Genomic DNA, 19,186 nt, shown 5'->3' with positions numbered 1-19,186 from the left:
ACTAAAGTTTCACCAGACAGGTTGGGTCACCAGGGATTCCCATTAAGTGACAGAAAACAGTTTAACAAAATACAACAGTTAAAAAGTGACTCGACCCTCCAAAGCATTATGCTAAATGAAGAAGCTAGCCACAAAAGGTCACATACATGGTATGATTCCATTTACATAAAATATCCAGAACAGATAAATTCATAGAGACATAGGGCTTCCCTGGTGGCTCAGACAGTAAAGAATCTGCCTGCAATGCAGGAAACCAGGGTTTGATCCCTGGGTTGGGCAGATCCCCTGAAGAAGGAAATGGCTACCCACTCCAGTATTCTTGCCTGGAGAAGGAGCCTGGCGGGCTACTGTCTGAGGGGTCTCAAAGAGACATAACCCAGATTGGGGGCTGCCAAGAACTGGGGTCAGAGGGAAGTTAGGACAGACAACAGGTTAGGGACTTTACTTTGAAGTGATGGAAACGTTTTGAAACTAAGTAGAAGGGCTGAAATTTTCAAGCTTCTATTCATGGATCAGTCTTTCTGGTGATCATCCCTCATTCAGGAGCCATCCAGGAGCCCACCCGGAGTCATCTCATTAGAACAAGATGTATTCCTACTGATGTTATCACTATGGAATTTACTAGGGTTTCAGTTCTATTCCAGGTACCTGGGGCAGAGACCAATATGTATTTTCTATCTGACAATGGATGCATCTCAAAAACATGACATTATGTTTAAGAAGTCAGACACAAAGGACTACAGACCTTATAATTTCATTTATATGAAATTCTAGAAAAGGCAAGACAACAGTGATAAAAAGCAGATCAGTGATTCTTAGATGCCAGGAAGTATGTGTAGGGGGATTTAAATACAAAGGGATCCAAGGAAACTTTCTGGTGTGTTGGTAATATTCTCTACATAATGGCTACACACACACACATACATATATATGTATTGGTAGTTAAAACTCATCAAATTGCATATTTAAAAACTGGTTAAGTTTTATTGTATGTGAATTATACCTAAATAAATACAAGAACCCAAAAGAGAGGAAGGAAGGAAATTGTGCTCAACTGCATTTTTGGACAAGACTCTCAATGTTGAATTGCATCAAATGTCTTTTACAATTTCTTTGGTGATCATTTAATTTTCTCCTGTGATCTATCTAAAACTTTTTATTTTGAAGTATAGATAGTTAACAATTTTGTGATAGTTTCAGGTGACCAGTGAAGGGACTCAGCCATATATATGTGCTGTGTGTGCTCAGTCACTTGGTTGTGTCTGATTCTTTGGGGCCCCAGGGATTGCAGCCCACCAGGTTCCTCTATCCATGGGATTCTCCAGGCAAGAATACTGTAGTGGGTTGCCACTTCCTACTCCAGTGGATCTTCCCGAACCAGGGATCGACCCCGAGTCTCTTGTGTCTCCAGCATTGGGAGGTGGGTTCTTAACCACTAGCGCCACATGGGAAGCCCCAGCCATATATATATATATGCACATATTCAGTGGGTTAAATTTTGAGAATAGTTTTCCTAACTGAATTGTATTTGTACTCCTTGGATAAATTGCACTTGAATTGCGCTGTCATTCTTTTACTATTCTCTTTACTTATTTTTGCTAATAATATTTTAATATATACTTTTGCATTCATAGGACTTCCCTGGTGGCTCAGACGGTAAAGCGTCTGCCTGCAATGTAGGAGACCCAGGTTCGATCCCTGGGTTGGGAAGATCCCCTGGAGAAGGAAATGACAACCCACTCCAGTACTCTTGCCTGGAAAATTCCATGGACTGAGGAGCCTGGTGGGCTACAGTCCATGGGGTCACAAAGAGTCGGACACAACTGAGCAACTTCACTTTGCATTCATACTAATGTGACTTTTTAAATGTAGATTCCTGTGGTATTTTGTTGAGTTTTGGGATTAGTGTTTTTCTGGCTTCACAAACAGAATTTGAAAACGTTTCTTTTTTATGCTCCAGAAAACGTAAACTGTTAAAAGAATTATTTTTTTCTGTCAAGGTTTTAAAGAATTCACCTGTGAATCTGTTTGGACCTGAAGTGTTTTCTGGTTTTCATTTTTTGGTAACTCTTTGATAACTTTCAGTTCAGTTCAGTTGCTCAGTCGTGTCCGACTCTTTGCGACCCCATGAATCACAGCATGCCAGGCCTCCCTGTCCACCACCAACTCCCGGAGTTCACTCAAACTCACCTCCATCGAGTCGGTGATGCCATCCAGCCATCTCATTCTCGGTCGTCCCCTTCTCCTTCCGCCCCCAATCCCTCCCAGCATCAGTCTTTTCCAGTGAGTCAACTCGTCGCATGAGGTGGCCAAAGTATTGGAGCTTCAGCTTTAGCATCAGCCCTTCCAATGAACACCTAGGACTGATCTCCTTTAGAATGGACTGGTTGGATCTCCTTGCAGTCCAAGGGACTCTCAAGAGTCTTCTCCAACACCACAGTTCAAAAGCATCAATTCTTCGGTGATCAGCTTTCTTCACAGTCCAACTCTCACATCCATACATGACCACGGGAAAAACCATAGCCTTGACTAGACGGACCTTGGTTGGCAAAGTAATGTCTCTGCTTTTAAATATGCTATCTAGGTTGGTCATAACTTTCCTTCCAAGGATAAGCGTCTTTTAATTTCATGGCTGCAATCAGCATCCGCAGTGATTTTGGAGCCCAAAAAAATAAAGTCTGACACTGTTTCCACTGTTTCCCCATCTATTTCCCATGAAGTGATGGAACCAGATGCCATGATCTTTGTTTTCTGAATGTTGAGCTTGAAGCCAACTTTTTCACTCTCCTCTTTCACTTTCATCAAGAGGCTTTTTAGTTCCTCTTCACTTTCTGCCATAAGAGTGGTGTCATCTGCATATCTAAGGTTATTGCTATTTCTCCCAGCAATCTTGATTCCAGCCTGTGCTTCTTCCAGCCCAGCGTTCCTCATGATGTATTCTGCATATAAGTTAAATAAGCAGGGTGACAATATACAGCCTTGACATACTCCTTTTCCTATTTGGAATCAGTCCGTTGTTCCATGTCCAGTTCTAACTGTTGCTTCCTGACCTGCATACAGGTTTCTCAAGAGGCAGGTCAGGTGGTCTGGTATTCCCATCTCTTTCAGAATTTTTCACAGTTTGTTGTGATCCACACAGTCAAAGGCTTTGGCATTGTCAATGAAGCAGAAACAGATGTTTTTCTGGAACTCTCTAGCTTTTTCCATGATCCAGTGGATATTGGCAATTTGATCTCTGGTTCCTCTGCCTTTTCTAAAACCAGCTTGAACATCTGGAAGTTTACGGTTCACGTATTGCTGACTTTATTTATTTATTTATCACGTATTGATAACTTTAGGCTTTAAAAACCCTTTTCTGGGGTTAATCTGAACGTTCGTGTTCTCCCAGCACCCACTGCAGTCAGGTTTTCACATTCATTTGCATAGGACTCTGAAAATCATCTTTTATGAGACTTGCAGATGTCCAATCCGAGTTTGTGTCACTCTTAGGGTCTCCAGTAGCCAATGCTCAGGAAACATCTAACAGGAGGCGTCCTGTGTGCTGTTTTGGATCTGTCAGGAATTCTCTGTTCCTTATTAATTCCTGAATGTTCAGGAATTGAGAGGCAAGCCTCTCGGGGCGCTGAGGAATCCAGGCATTTCCTTCATTAGTTTTTCTATACTGTGATAAGTTTTTCTCTTCCTTTTTATAAACCATATGGTAAAAGTGATTATTTACAATTCTCTCTCTTTAATATGGATCGCCTATGTTTTGTAAGTCTGGAATTTTAATCTTTATCTTTGCTGAGAACACAGTATAAATACCTACACAATGTTGAATAAAAGGCCTTTGCTCCATCAGAGCTTTGGTCCCCGTGTCTGGCGTTTTCTCTCTCTCTCTCTTTTTCAGGCTAATTCCTGGAGCATAGAGGCTCTCTGTGTTCACTTTCCTGCCCGGGCTTCTAAGACCCTCTCGAGAAGGCGCTCTGTGCCTTCACCCCATCGAGAGGGCACCTGAGGCGTTCGTGAACAGACAAGCCCCGTGCAGGGCCTTTATCGGCTTCCTGCGTAAACCAAGGAAGATCAGCCTCTTTCTCTCTCCTTTACTTTCTCACCGGTCGACTCTGGACCACCAGGTTCCAGTCCATTAAAGGACCAACAGTGTCACTCTTAGGGTCTCCAGTAGCCGATGCTCACACACAGCCTGGAAAAGAAATCGATGATTTTAGAGGCAGTCCTGTCCCATGTTGAAATTTCCAAGTAAGATAAAGCATTTTGTTGTAATGAGTCAAACTGTATCTTCCAGAAACTCAGATCATAGAATTTACCACTGGGAAGGGCATCAAGAAATGATCTGGACTCAGGGAATTCCCTGGCAGTCCAGTGGTTAGGACTCTGTGTGACACTGCAGGGGCAGAGGTTCAATCCCCCATTAGGGACCTAAGATCCCACAGGACGCAAGGCCAGGCCAAAACAATAACAACAAAAACCAACCCAACTCTCACGCAATCTCACTTACCCTACTCTTTTTGAGCAAAGAAACCAACCCATTTCTTTGCTTTCCTTGGCAGCAAAATTCCTCAAAATGATCATCTATGCTCCCTGTTTATAAGTCCCCTCCTCTTTTTCTCTTTTAAAATCAGATCATGAAGATTTTTTCTTCCACCACCCCATTGGACCACTGCTGCCAAGGCCACCAAAATGTCCACGTGAGAAAAGCGGGGATCAGTCCCCCAGCACCTGCCCCATCAGCAGAATTGTCACAGCCCAGCTTTCCTCCTCACAGCAGCCCCTCTTCTCTTGGCTTCCAGAACCCCACACCCTCCTGGTTGTCTCCCTACCTCACCAGCAAGCAGCTCCTTCTCCATCTCTTTCTCCACACCCCTTCCTCCCCTGACCTGTATGCTTTGGTGTAAATGAATATTCCCCAGCTCTTGAGCAGGAGTTGTCCACAGTGTTAACCACTCTTCAGGATGAAGGTCTTCTTTTGATTAAAAGGTTTTGAGAAATTGTCTCATTGGTAAGTGAAACCAAGAAAAAGGAATAGAGGGGAGGGAGGTGGGAGGGGGGTTCAGGATGCGAGGGACACATCTATACCTGTGGCCAATTCATGTTGATATATGGCCAAAACCAACACAGTGTTGTAAAGTAATTATCCTCTAATTTAAGTAAATTACTTAAAATAATAATGGTCAAGTGGCAAAAAACTAACAAAAACGATAGCATCCAATGTAGCCAGGGTAACCTGGCTTGGATGAAGAACAATTTGCTGGTGGCCCTACGTCCTGCCTCAATAAGTTCCCAATATGTAGCACGTTTGTGAAACATGGGTTCAAACTCTTAAAAGCAGTCATGCTACTTTGGGAAGACACTCTAAGAAAATAATCCTAAAGGGGAAAATACATATCAGTTGCAGAAGTACAAATACAGGTGCTTCATTTATAATGCAAGATAGAGAAAGAAATGAAAGGGACAGCAGCCAAGGCCCAGCAGGTGGGAGTGGCAGTCAGGGACTGGTTTGCAGAGACCCATCCACAGGTAAATTATAATAGATCTATATAGTCCTGAAATATTATCCAGAGGAAATTTGTGAAGTCTGTGTTAATACTAGAAATGTTTAAATTAAAAGGATTTTAACTGGAAAAAAAGGGCACAAAATAGTACTTTTTTTTTTTTTTTTTACAAAATAGTACTTACATATTGATTGAAGCTGTGTGAAAACAAATCAGGTCATAAATATTCATCTGGGGAAAAAGTTATCAATGACAGGCTTTAATGAACACGGCAGCATGCTGGGAAGTGACAAGAAAAGGGCACAAATATGCAGGAATAGTGTACAATCAGGAAGTCCAAGCTGCGTTCTGCTGCTGCTGCTGCTAAGTCACTTCAGTCGTGTCCGACTCTGTGTGACCCCATAGACGGAAGCCCACCAGGCTCCCCCATCCCTGGGATTCTCTAGGCAAGAACACTGGAGTGGGTTGCCATTTCCTTCTCCAATGTGTGAAAGTGAAAAGTGAAAGTGAAGTCGCTCAGTCGTGTCCGACCCCCAGCGACCCCACGGACTGCAGCCTACCAGGCTCCTCCATGCATGGGATTTTCTAGGCAAGAGTACTGGAGTGGCTTGACACTGCCTTCTCCGTAGCTGCGTTCTGGGCTCCCTTAAAAGTCTCTTGTAATCTCTAGGGTTTGCGGCTGAGGACAAACACTCTTGAGAGTCTCTTGGACTGCAAGGAGATCAAACCAGTCAATCCTAAAGAAAATCAATCCTGAATATTTACTGGAAGGACTGAAGCTGAAGCTCCAATACTTTGGCCACCGGCCGCGAAGAGTCGACTCATTGGAAAAGACCCTGATGCTGGGAGAGATTGAAGGCAGGAGGAGAAGGGGACGACAGAGGACGAGATGGTTGGATCGCATCACCGACTCGATGGACACGAGTTTGAGCAAGCTCCGGGAGATGGTGAAGGACAGGGAAGCCTGGTGTGCTGCAGTCCATGGGGTCGCAAAGAGTCCGACACGACTGAGCCACTGAACGAGCACAAAGGATGGGGTGGACGTCCCCATAGGGACTGCGGCCGATGGACCGCCAGAGGGCGCACCAAGCACGTCTCCACGTCCCCGGGCGCCCCAGGGGCCGCGCGCGCTCCGCGGGGCTCCGGGGCCAGACAGCTCCCTCCCTGCCGGCCTCCGCCCCGCCCGCCGCTAGGGGGCGCCGCAGGCTGCCCGGCGGCGCGGCTCGCCGTCCCGGACCGCCAGCGCGGGCGAGCGGCGGAGGCCGGCCAGGCGGCCGCCATGGACCGCTTCGTGTGGACCAGCGGCCTCCTGGAGATCAGCGAGACGCTGGTGATCCAGCAGCGGGGCGTGCGCATCTACGACGGCGAGGAGAAGGTAGGCGGCGGCCTGCCGGGCCTCGCCCCGCGACCCCGCTCCCCGGCTGGCCTCGCCGAGCGGCGCCGCCCCCGCCGTCCACGCCCGCCCGGCGCCCGGCTCCGGCCCGACTCGGGAACGGCTCCCGGGGCGCGCGCGGGCGGCGCCGCTCTCCAGCCCGGGAGAGACCCCGCTCCGGGCGGCACGGCGGGCGCGGGCCGGGAACCGCGAGTCCTCGCCCCCGGTCGCGGCGGGCGGGCCGGTTCCGCCTTCGTCCCGAGGCCGCCGGGTCCTGCGCTCCCGAACCGGGCGTGGCTTCGGGCGCCGGGACCTGGGCGAGCCCGGCCCAAGCGGGAGCGGGGCGAACCGAAAGGCTTTCCGAAGAGAAAAGCCCGCCTCTCCCGGGACGCCTCGGCCAGAGGCTGCGTGTGTGTTGATTGCTCGTGGTCCGGGAGAGACGCTGCAAACGAGGCTTGATTGTTTTGCTGAGTGATGGAACAGGCCGTGCCTGGTAATCCAAGCGTAAACCATACAGAGGTGTGTTTGCAGATGGTAAGGAGAAATATGACCTGTTTCACGGACACTTTAACAGTCACTGGAGACTACCGTCATACTACGAACGATCATCCTGTTCTGAATGAAATGTACGAGCTGGAATTAGGAAAAAACAAACAAACAAAAATGCTCATCAGCATTTTTAGTTTCCAGAAGTTTTCACTTGCTACCTTCTCCTTCCTTGCAGTTTTCCCTAGAGAGAAACTTCCTGCTGTACTTTGGTTGCCTGACCCAGAGCTTTTCCTGTCTGTACTTGAGAGTAGCTTGAGGCCTCCTTCCTTCCAGGGCGGGGCTTACACAGCCACCCGAGGCACCGCTGACATGCCTGGGGGGACCCCTGTGCCCTGCCTCCTGGAGGGCATTTTTGCATGTTTCCATTATTGGGTCGAGATCTTTTTGTCTGTTTGTTTGGACTTAGAAACTTTACTGGCTTCCTCCGTGGCTCACCTGGTTAAGAATCCGCCTGCCAAGGCAGGAAACACGGGTTCGATCTCTGGATCAGGAAGATTCCCCCGGAGAAGGGACTGGCTGCCCTCTCCAGTATTCTTGCCTGGAGGATCCCATGGACAGAGGAACCTGGTGGGCTACAGCCCCCAGGGTCACAGAGGTGGACACCGGGTATGGAACTAAACAGCAGCTCTTTTTACTGCTTCAGTACTTTTATGAACTTGATCTCAAATTGGGTTTGCATCTTTTGGTTGGCATGATTAGCTAAATGTCTTTGTTTTTGTAAACCGAGGTTCCACATTTGGAACTGTGGTGACTGGGAAGGTTAATCAACTTCCCCTTCCTCAGGAGATTGGAACTTCCCCACACAACTGGTCTTCAAACACAGCTCCAAAGTCACCCCCTGATAGCAGTCTTGCTTTTGCAGATCACCACACTGTTGTTCTACCATAATTCCAATATACAAATTAGAGACATCTTGCCTAACACACAATGTAACTATAATATCTTTAAAACAATGAAAAATCAAAACTATTAGTAGTTGGATATGAAAAAAACCATTGCTGAATCAGCAAATTTTAGTTTTTCCTTTATTTATATTTCTGCTTGTTTTCGGGACAAGTAGATATAGGTATCAGAGGATTAAGAAAAAAATTATGGGAAAAATTTAGTTAAGCCTTTTGATTTAAGTCAATTCTTTTTTTTATTTTAATAACCAATTCTTGTTACTGAAGTATAGTTAATTTACAATGCTGTGTCAGTTTCAGGTGTGCAGCAAAGTGATTCAGTTGTTTTATATATATGTGTGTGTGTGTATATATATATATATATATATATATTCTTCAGATTCTTTTCCATTACAGGTTATTTTTTGTTGTTGTTCAGTTGCTCAGTCATGTCAGACTCTTTGTGACCCCATGGACTGCAGCATTCGAGGCCTCCCTGTCCTTCACCATCTCCCAGAGTTTACTCAAATTCATATCCAATGAGTCGGTGATGCCATCCACCCATCTCATCCTCTGTCGCCCCCTTCTCCTCCTGCTCTCAATCTTTCCCAGCATCAGGGGCTTTTCCACTGAAGTTATTACGAGATATATAGTTCTCTGTGCTATACAGTGGGTCCTTGTTGTTAGTCAAGAATTCTTGACTGTTCTGCGAGCTGGGGGTGCTGCGGGAGGGGCGTACGTGTCTTGGAATCGAAGCAGAGCTCTAAGGCACTGTGGTCCCCTGGCCGGATCTACTCAGTCACTGGCTGAGCCTTCTCGAGTATCACCTTAAGCCAGACTGAGTCCCAGGTGCAGTCTTGTGTCCTGGCTTCCTGGCTCTGCTGGAAGGTGTCCAGATGGCCCATGGTCTGAGGACTCCAGGAAGCTGCCCATCGGCTTCCATATGTGAGCAGGAGCCCTTTCAGAATCTCTTGCTGGCCCCCGCCTCTCACCACCACAGCGCAGACCTCCCGGCCTTCTCAGCTTTGCACTCAACCCATTTCCCCAGCCAGCGGGCGCAGGGCTAAGACCGGTGGGTGCTCTCTATCCAGCCTTGTATCTTCTGGCTCTTTGTGAGTGTGAAATAAGTTAAAGCAAGCAAACCTTGAATAAACATAGTACCTACTATGAGCCAGAAGTTTGCATAATTTAATCATATCAATGGGCATATGAGGTGACTATTTTACTGAATGAGAAGAGAACTCTCAGAGGTAACATAATTTACCTAAGATCCACTGAAGTAGATTACCAGAAGCGTTTGTGCTCAGTTGTGTCCGACTCGTTGAGACCCTATGGACTAGAAGTGACCAGGCTCCTCTATCCATGGGATTCTCCAGGCAAGAATACTGGAGTGGGTTGCCATTTCCTTCTCCAGAGGATCTTCCTGACCCAGGGATTGAACCTGGGTTACCACAGAGCCAGGGGTTAAATCTCTGCTGATCAGATTCCCAGAGCCTGTGCTTTGTTCACAGTGCTGGAGCGCTTCAAAAACACAGCAGTCACCAGTGCCAGCCTCTTTCTGTCATGTAATGTGTATCTTCCACATGCAATGTGCTTATGAAATAGTCTATCCTCTGAAAATGAGGACGCCGAGACCCTCAGTGGGTGGTTGAGAAAACTGCAACCTGTCCAAGGTCACACAGTTGGTAATGGTGGAGCCAGACCGTTGCTCTTTCCACTGCCCAGGTGCCTTTTGCTTGTTTATACAGGCACAGTTTTCATGGGCCCCTTATGACCAGATAATGTGTTGTTTTCGTAAGCATTGTAGACAGGTCATTTGTTTCAATTCACAGAAGCGTCTGTTAGCCTCAGCTAATTTAAAAAGTAATGTAAGAAGGTTAGTGGTGTGTCAAGTGGCAAGTTGCCAGCTTATACTAGAAGATTTAGAAAATGTATTTTCTTAAGCTGGCTATTTCACTTTTTAGGAATTTCAGTTCAGTTCAGTCGCTCAATTGTGTCCAACGCTTTGCGACCCTATGGACTGCAGCATGCCAGGCTTCTCTGTCCATCACCAACTCCCAAAATTTGCTCTAACTCATGTCCATGGAGTGGGTGATGCCATCCAACCATCTCATCCTCTGTCGTCCCCTTCTCCTGCCTTCAGTCTTTCCCAGCATCAGGGTCTTTTCCAATGAGTCAGCTCTTCGCATCAGGTGGCCAAAGTATTGGAGTTTCAGCTTCAGCATCAGTCCTTCCAATGAACATTCAGAACTGGTTTCCTTCAGGATTGACAGGTTTGATCTTCCTAAATTTTAGGAATTTGCCCTTGGGAAATAGGGATGCATAAAACTATAAAAACTATAATGAATGCACATGTGCATGTCAGCAATATTATATGTGTAGATAGATACAGACGTCTGGCTCTCTCTCTCTATGTATATGTATATAGATATACATAGGCTTCGCAGGTGGCACTAGTGGTTAAGAACCCACCTGCCAGTGCAGGAGACATAAGAGACGAGAGTTCGATCCCTGGGTTGGGAAGTTCCCTGGAGGAGGACATCACAATCCACTCCAATATTCTTGCCTGGAGAATTCCATGGACAGAGGAACCTGACGGGCTACAGTCCACTGGGTCACAAAGAGGCAGACATGACTGAAGCAACTTACACAGCACACAGCATATATATATAATTTATTATTCTGCAATATAGGGCAAAATGGGAAGCAATCTGAATGTCCACTCTGGGGTTTGGTTAATTAAATATGACATGCCCTAACCAGCTTGAGGAATGACTAACAATAGGCTGCTAAGTGAAAAAAGCAAGTTATAAAATTATAAATGTCATGGCCTCATTTTAAGTTTATATTCACACATCCTGGCTAGTCTAATTATGAATTAATTTTCAGACTTAAAAACATTTTTTTCAACAGCATGTTACTTTTATGACAGAGAAATGTTAAAGCAGTAAGAGCTTATTCAGCGAATGCCTAAGTTACTTTAACTACTAACTTTTAAGTAGTTGAAGTTATTCTAGCTCTGAGTGGTAAGCACAGACCAGCCTAAACTTGTCTGTGGGCTTGAGCTCGTAATCCCTTGCAATCCCCGAAGCCAACGATTATTACACAACACCTTCACTGAGAGCCGCAAGGCTTCCCACGTTATGTGTGTGCATTGCTCACCCCAGAGTAGCGAAGCGTCCTCTGGCGTCAGCTTTAAACGCACAGCCTTATGCTTGGATTTCACACAGATAAGGTGCAGTTTCTTAATCTGGACTGTTAGCTATGCTATATCATGTGGCATCAGGTAACTCTCAAGTTGACAAAATATTTGCTTCTGGGAAAGGGCAGCCTTACTCATTGGCAAAAGAGAGATTTTTAAAAACAGCTTGAACTCAGTCACTTGGTTTTGTGTATACCACATTAACCAAAACATTTGTAGCCAGACCAAAATAAGTGCCAGAAATGAGTATGTGTTACTTCAGATGTTTCTTCTCTGAGGTGCTGAAGTGCTTGCTGGAGTAATCTCTCTGAGTGTCTTCAGCCAGGCAGTGCAGCAGGGTTCTTCCCGTGCAGGCTTGTTAACCGTATAAGTCACTACTGTTAGGATAGGACCAGATGCCATGATCTTAGTTTTCTGAATGTTGAGCTTCAAGCCAACCTTTTCACTCTCCTCTTTCACTTTCATCCAGAGGCTCTTTAGTTCCTCTTCACTTTCTGCCATAAGGGTGGTGTCATCTGCATATCTGAGGTTATTGATATTTCTCCTGGCAGTCTTGATTCCAGCTTGTGCTTCTTCCAGCCCAGCGTTCCTCATGATGTACTCTGCGTATAAGTTAAATAAGCAGGGTGACAATATACAACCTTGACGTACTCCTTTTCCTATTTGGAACCAGTCTGTTGTTCCATGTCCTCTTCTAACTGTTGCTTTCTGACCTGCATACAGGTTTCTCAAGAGGCAGGTCAGGTGGTCTGGTATTCCCATCTCTTTCAGAATTTTCCCTTGGACTGCAAGGAGATCCAACCAGTCCATTCTAAAGGAGATCAATCCTGGGTGTTCATTGGAAGGACTGATGCTAAAGCTGAAACTCCAATACTTTGGCCACCTCATGTGACGAGTTGACTCACTGGAAAAGACTCTGATGCTGGGAGGGATTGGGGGCCGGAGGAGAAGGGGACGACAGAGAATGAGATGGCTGGATGGCATCACCGACTCGATGGACATGAGTTTGAGTGAACTCCGGGAGTTGGTGATGGACAGGGAGGCCTGGTGTGCTGTGATTCATGGGGTCGCGAAGAGTCGGACACGACTGAGCGACTGAACTGAACTAAACTGAATGTTAAGATATTAGTAATACAGTCAGTGTTACTCTTAGAAAATCATTTTTTAAAACTCATGTTAAAAAGTATTAGTGATGTATTAGGAGAACCCTCTGGTGGCTCAGATGGTCAAGAATCTGCCTGCAATGCAGAAGACCCAGGTTTGATCCCTGGGTTGGAAAGATCCCCTGGAGAAGGCAACGGCAACTCACTCCAGTATTCTTGCCTGGAGAATTCCATGTATTAGAAAAGGACTTCTGACAAAAAGAGTGTTTCTGCTTATGTTTGATTTAATAAAAAAAAATTTATATACGTTTCAGAGTTGCATGAAGTCATATATTCCCGTAACAAATTCCTTTGTCTTTTCTTATTAGATGAATAACAAAGTTGTTTAAAGATGGGTAAGCTGAAAGAAGTAGCTTGAGATAATCGGTATTCCTTTACCCATAAGCAGTTACTTTTGGCAGTTCTGTCTGTGTGACTGTGCATGTGTGTGTAACCATGCTGTGTGTGTTGCTTCCTTCTTTGTTAATATCAAGAGTATCTTGTAATAGGTTGTCAAGTGCCTATATAAGTACATTTTTGAGTATTTTTACTTAAGAATGATATATAATATTGTTCTAATTGGTTATTTACTTGATATACATTTTTAACCACATTATTTTAAACTCAAAAGAATTATTATTTGTAATAATCTGGACCCTTACTAAAATCCTTTCCTTTGAGTTTCTATTTTATAAATAGGATCAAGCTTGTATCTTTTGAAATAACTGCTCCTCGAAAGGATCTGAGCATGTCCTATCTTATGGCCAATTCTGCTCTCTAGCAATTAGAGTGAATTAGCTTCCAGTGTATTTCTTGCTTTCAACAGAAAGGAAGAGGTTTGGCTTTTCAGTCTTTTGGGGTTCCAACTCCAAAATTTGCTTATTTATATAATTTACAGTGTATATCAAGAACCCGCCCTGTATGTGTTCATTAGTCACTCAGTCGTGTCTGACTTTGCAAAATACTTCCAGTGCATAGTAACAAATTACGAGGATTAAAAGTTTGGTCCTAAAGACCTAGCTGGCTTTTTTGTGATTGTATTATAGTTTTTTAAAACATTTTAACATTTATATTTTGCACAAATGACACGATTCCATGATAACAAATAAGAAGTTAAAAGTCCTTTATCCCAGGAATGCAAGGATTCTTCAATATCCGCAAATCAGTCAACGTAATACACCACATTAACAAACTGAAAAATAAAAATCATATGATTATCTCAATAGATGCAGAGAAAGCCTTCGACAAAATTCAACATCCATTTATGATAAAAACCCTCCAGAAAGTGGGAATAGAAGGGACATACCTCAACATAATAAAAGCTATATATGAAAAACCCACAGCAAACATTATCCTCGATGGTGAAAAACTGAAAGCATTTCCCCTAAAGTCAGGAACAAGACAAGGGTGCCCACTCTCACCACTACTATTCAACATAGTTCTGAAAGTTTTGGCTACAGCAATCAGAGCAGAAAAAGACATAAAAGGAATACAAATTGGAAAAGAAGAAGTAAAACTTTCACTGTTCGCTGATGACATGATCCTCTACACAGAAAACCCTAGAGACTCTACCAGAAAACTACTAGAGCTAATCAATGATTACAGTAACGTTGCAGGATATAAAATCAACACACAGAAATCCCTTGCATTCCTATACACTAATAATGAGAAAATAGAGAAATTAAGGAAACTATTCCATTCACTGTTGCAACGAAAAGAATTAAATACTTAGGAATATATCTACCTAAGGAAACAAAAGACTTGTACATAGAAAACTATAAAACACTACTGAAAGCAATCAAAGAGGACACTAATAGATGGAGAAATATACCATGTTCATGGATTGGAAGAATAAATATTGTAAAAATGAGTATACTACCCAAAGTAAATTATACATTCAATGCAATCCCTATCAAGCTACCAAAGATATTTTTCACAGAACTAGAACAAATAATCTCACAATTTGTATGGAAATACAAAAAACCTCGAATAGCCAAAGCAATCTTGAGGAAGAAAAATGGAACTGGGGGAATTAACCTGCCGGACTTCAGGCTCTACTACAAAGCCACAGTCATCAAGACAGTATGGTACTGGCATAAAGACAGAAATATAGATCAATGGAACAAAATAGAAAGCCCAGAGATAAATCCACGCATCTATGGACACCTCATCTTTGACAAAGGAGGCAAGAATATAAAATGGAGAAAAGACAGTCTCTTTAACAAGTGGTGCTGGGAAAACTGGTCAGCCACTTGTAAAAGAATGAAACTAGAACACTTCCTAACACCATACACCAAAATAAACTCAAAATGGATTAGAGAGCTAAATGTAAGACCAGAAACTATAAAACTCCTAGAGGAGAACGTAGGCAAAACACTCTCCGACATAAATCACAGCAGGATCCTCCATGACCCACCTCCCAGAATATTGGAAATAAAAGCAAAAATAAACAAATGGGACCTAATTAAAATCAAAAGCTTCTGCACAGCAAAGGAAACTATAAGTAAGGTGAAAAGACAGCCTTCAGAATGGGAGAAAATAATAGCAAATGAAGCAACTGATAAAGGATTAATCTCCAAATTATACAAGCAGCTCCTGCAGCTCAATTCCAGAAAACTAAGTGACCCAATCAAAAAATGGGCCAAAGAACTAAACAGACATTTCTCCAAAGAAGACATAAAGATGGCTAACAAACACATGAAAAAATGCTCAACATCCCTCATAATCAGAGAAATGCAAATCAAAACCACAATGAGATACCATTTCACACCAGTCAGAATGGCTGCTATCCAAAAGTCTACATGCAATAAATGCTGGAGAGGATGTGGAGAGAAAGGAACCCTCTTATACTGTTGGTGGGAATGCAAACTAGTACAGCCACTATGGAGAACAGTATGGAGATTCCTCAAAAAATTGGAAATAGAACTGCCATATGATCCAGCAATCGCACTCCTGGGCATACACACCGAGGAAACCAGAATTGAAAGAGACACGTGTACTCCAATGTTCATTGCAGCACTGTTTATAATAGCCAGGACATGGAAGCAACCTAGATGTCCATCTGCAGACGAATGGATAAGAAAGCTTTGGTACATATACACAATGGAGTATTATTCAGCCATTAAAAAGAATACATTTGAATCAGTTCTAATGAGGTGGATGAAACTAGAGCCTATTATACAGAGTGAAGTAAGCCAGAAAGAAAAACACCAATACAGTATACTAACACATATATATGGAATTTAGAAAGATGCAAATGATAACCCTGTATACGAGACAGCAAAAGAGACACAGATGTATAGAAGAGTCTTTGGGACTCTGTGGGAGAGGGTGAGGGTGGGATGATTTGGGAGAATGGCATTGAAACACGTATGTTGTCATATGTGAAACGAATCACTAGTTCAGGGTCAATGCATGTTATAGGATGCTCGGGGCTGGCATGCGGGGATGACCCAGAGGGAGGATAAAGGGAGGAGGGAGGTGGGAGGGGGGTTCAGGAGGGGGAACTTATGTAAACCCGGGGCAAATTCATATCAATGTATGGCAAAACCAACCAATATAATATTGTAAAATAAAAAAAAATATATATATATATAAAAAAAAAAAAAAAAGAAGTTAAAAGTCTCCCTCCCATCCTAGGAGGCGACTTTGTCGCCCAGGTGCCCCTCAGAAGTCACCAGTGCTTCATTTTAGAGTTATGCACTCGTGTCATACACAGGTGTTCATGTAAAATACAATCTTTTCCCTTTTAAAGTATCAACTTATACTATGCATACAAAGTTCTGAAACTTTGCTTTTTCCACTTAATCTATGTAGAGAATTTGCTGTATTTCATTAATTCTAAACGTACATTCCCCTCAACCCCCTTCCCCCCAACATACGTTTTAACAACTCTGGAAACCAGATGTATCTTATAATTAATGGCATCTTAGATTTTATCAAATACAATAAATACATAAAGAGTCTCCTCATTCTTTTTAATGAGTAAGTTGTCATTCCTTGTGTGGATGTGCATTTCCCTGTTAATGGATATTTGAATTGTTTCCTATCTTTTGCTTTTAAAAAACAGCCATAAGTAACCTTATATACACATGTGTAAATTCATCAGTGGGATACATTTCTAGAAGGACATTGATTGGATCAAAGGGTTGGTGTATTTATATTTTTGATAGGTGATAATACACTGGCCTCCAGCAAATAATTGTGCAAATACTTATTTTCCCAACGTGTCAGCAGCTCAGTGTTACCGAACTTTTGAACCGGTGCCAATGTCATGGATGAAAAGGGTAGCTGGTGTTGTCAGTTTGCCTTTTTCTTATCATCAGTGAGGTTAACCATCAGTTAATGTATTTAAGAGTCATTTGTAGTTCCTTTTCTGTGAACTTTCTGTTAATAGTCTTTGCCCATTTGTATAATGGATTATAGAATATTTTCTTACTGATTTGTAAGAGTATTTTATATATTAAGGAGACACACATGTTTGTCTCTGATGTGAGTTACAACTATTTCTTCCAGTCTTCCATCTTTGCTCTTGATGATTTTTGCCGTGAAGAATTTGTGTGTGTGTCTGTGTGTGTGTGTGTGGGTAAATTGTTCAATCTTTTCCTCTAATGCTTATGGGTTTACTGTTTTTCTTAGAAAGATTTTCTCCCCTCCAAAGTGATTATTTAAATTCTCTTATGATTTTTCTAGTGCTTTTATAATTTTTAATTCAAATAATTTTATACTTTTTTTAATAAATTTTCAATTTTTTAACTCTGTCCAGAATTTATTTTGGTACATTGTGTTAGGTATAAATCCTACTTTTTTTTTTGTGCCTGCTGAGCAACCCAAGTGTCTTAGTACCATTTATTGAATCTCCATCCATACTTATTTTGCATATGTTTGTGTTTTTTTCTGGATTTTATTGTTATTTAAAAACCATTTAAAAAATTTATATGAGTGTTATACACCTTCAGTCTCATGGTAAAAATTCAATCAATAGTGAGAAATATGGTTTTGGAAAAGGGCCCTTTGCTTCTCTTTCTTCCATTGCTTCATACTTTTCTGAGATAACATTAACAGATCATTGAGTATCGATCCTGTTTAGACCTTTTTCTACTATTTATCTGTGTTCATAGTACATACACACATCCATCTATCTGTCTGTTTATAGATATATCTCACATGTAGTTTGAGGAATATGGAGTTTATTGATATCTGTATCTATCTATTTGTCTAATTACATTGTATGCAGTATCCTTTGGTTGCTTTCTTCCCCTCTCATCCTATGTCTTAGAGTTTCATGATAGTTTATATAGCTCCACCTCATCATTCTTTTTCATCTTGCCTGGATTTCATAGTATGAATGTATCACTCCTGCTTTAGCCACTCCCCTGCCTTTACATAGCTAGGTGGTTTGCAATTTTTTCCCTAATTTTATCAAGGCTTATGAAGTGCTTAGCATTGCTTCTCTTTGACTTCTGACAGACCTAATTCTAAAATGTTTATGTGATTGACTTACTATTGTGCAATTCATGGTGAAGAAAATCTGGACCGTGTTGTGTGATATGTTATTAATATTTTGTGCTGATCTTGTTTTTCTAGATAAAATTTGATCCCGGGACCCTCCTTCTTAGTACGCACCGTCTAATTTGGAGAGATCAGAAGAATCATGTAAGTTTGAATTATTTGCATCAGTTCCAGGTTTTAAGTCACTAATTTCTTTTCTTTCATTTTTTTCTTTCTGACAAAGCTATAAGTAGATGCGATAAAGTTTTGCTTTCAGATGTCAGAAGAATGTGTCCCATGGTCTCTCTCCATGGGGTGCAGATAGAGGAGTTAAGGTCTGGCCTCTCATTCAACCCTGAAACAGACGGTAATTGCTGTACAGAGAGCCGTGGTGGCTCCTGGATTTTAAGCCCAAATCAGATCCTCCCCTACATTCGCGTGTCCCCATCAGTCAGCAGTCCTTAAACAACCCAGTCTCCCTGATTGTTGTTGGGAAACAGGAGGAGGATGCCTACTGCTAAGGGCATGCTTCCACCTAGATGTTGAGGGGAACTGCCTCTGGGTCACTCAGCAAGAGGAGAGACCCCCCTCCCGCCCCGCTTTTGCATTTCTAGGAAGAGAGGACTCAGTTATACGTATAGACCTGACATCTGTATTTCAAAGAGCTTTAACTTGAAAGTGTGTGTGTACCTGTGTGTTAAGTTTCTGTCTTGTAAAAGAAGCCACACAGTATGGCCCCCAACCCCATGAAATTTTAGTTCTACAGGGAAACTATGCATTGTACTGAGGCTCTTGGAAAGGTCACTAACCACTGCAAATTCTGTCTCTTTTTACCCTTCAAGAACCAGTTTTTTCCCCCTTGATGGTAATACGGCCCTTCTTGATAATGCATACCTCAGAACTGGTAATTTGCCTAATTCTTTTTAAAGAAATAAGCATTCAAGAAAGACATCTTTTTTTGGAGGGATAGCTGTCCTCAAGTCATATATTTATAAATTATTCTTAGTATAATTTTTTTTATTATCATGGAAGGAAGTGAATATGGATATCATTGGACC

General features: G+C 42.8%; 1 protein-coding gene across 1 annotated transcript in view; it reads left to right on the top strand.

The window, feature by feature from the left end:
- The first annotated feature begins 6,695 nt into the window (after nucleotides 1–6,695).
- VPS36 (vacuolar protein sorting 36 homolog) overlaps nucleotides 6,696–19,186 on the top strand; it is a 33,961-nt gene continuing 21,470 nt past the window's right edge. Inside the window, exons 1-2 of the mRNA XM_055426182.2 lie at nucleotides 6,696–6,867; nucleotides 18,225–18,293. Coding sequence (XP_055282157.2) covers nucleotides 6,772–6,867; nucleotides 18,225–18,293 — 165 coding nt within the window. The 5' untranslated portion in view covers nucleotides 6,696–6,771. The remainder of the gene's footprint in view (nucleotides 6,868–18,224; nucleotides 18,294–19,186) is intronic.

This window comes from Moschus berezovskii, chromosome 13 (genome assembly GCF_049115385.1).
Source record: "Moschus berezovskii isolate FMDL1 chromosome 13, NW_MosBer_1.0, whole genome shotgun sequence".
In the NCBI taxonomy this organism is placed as follows: Eukaryota; Metazoa; Chordata; class Mammalia; order Artiodactyla; family Moschidae; genus Moschus; species Moschus berezovskii.
Note: the sequence above shows the minus strand (reverse complement) of the source record. Positions and strands in the feature narration are given on the sequence as shown.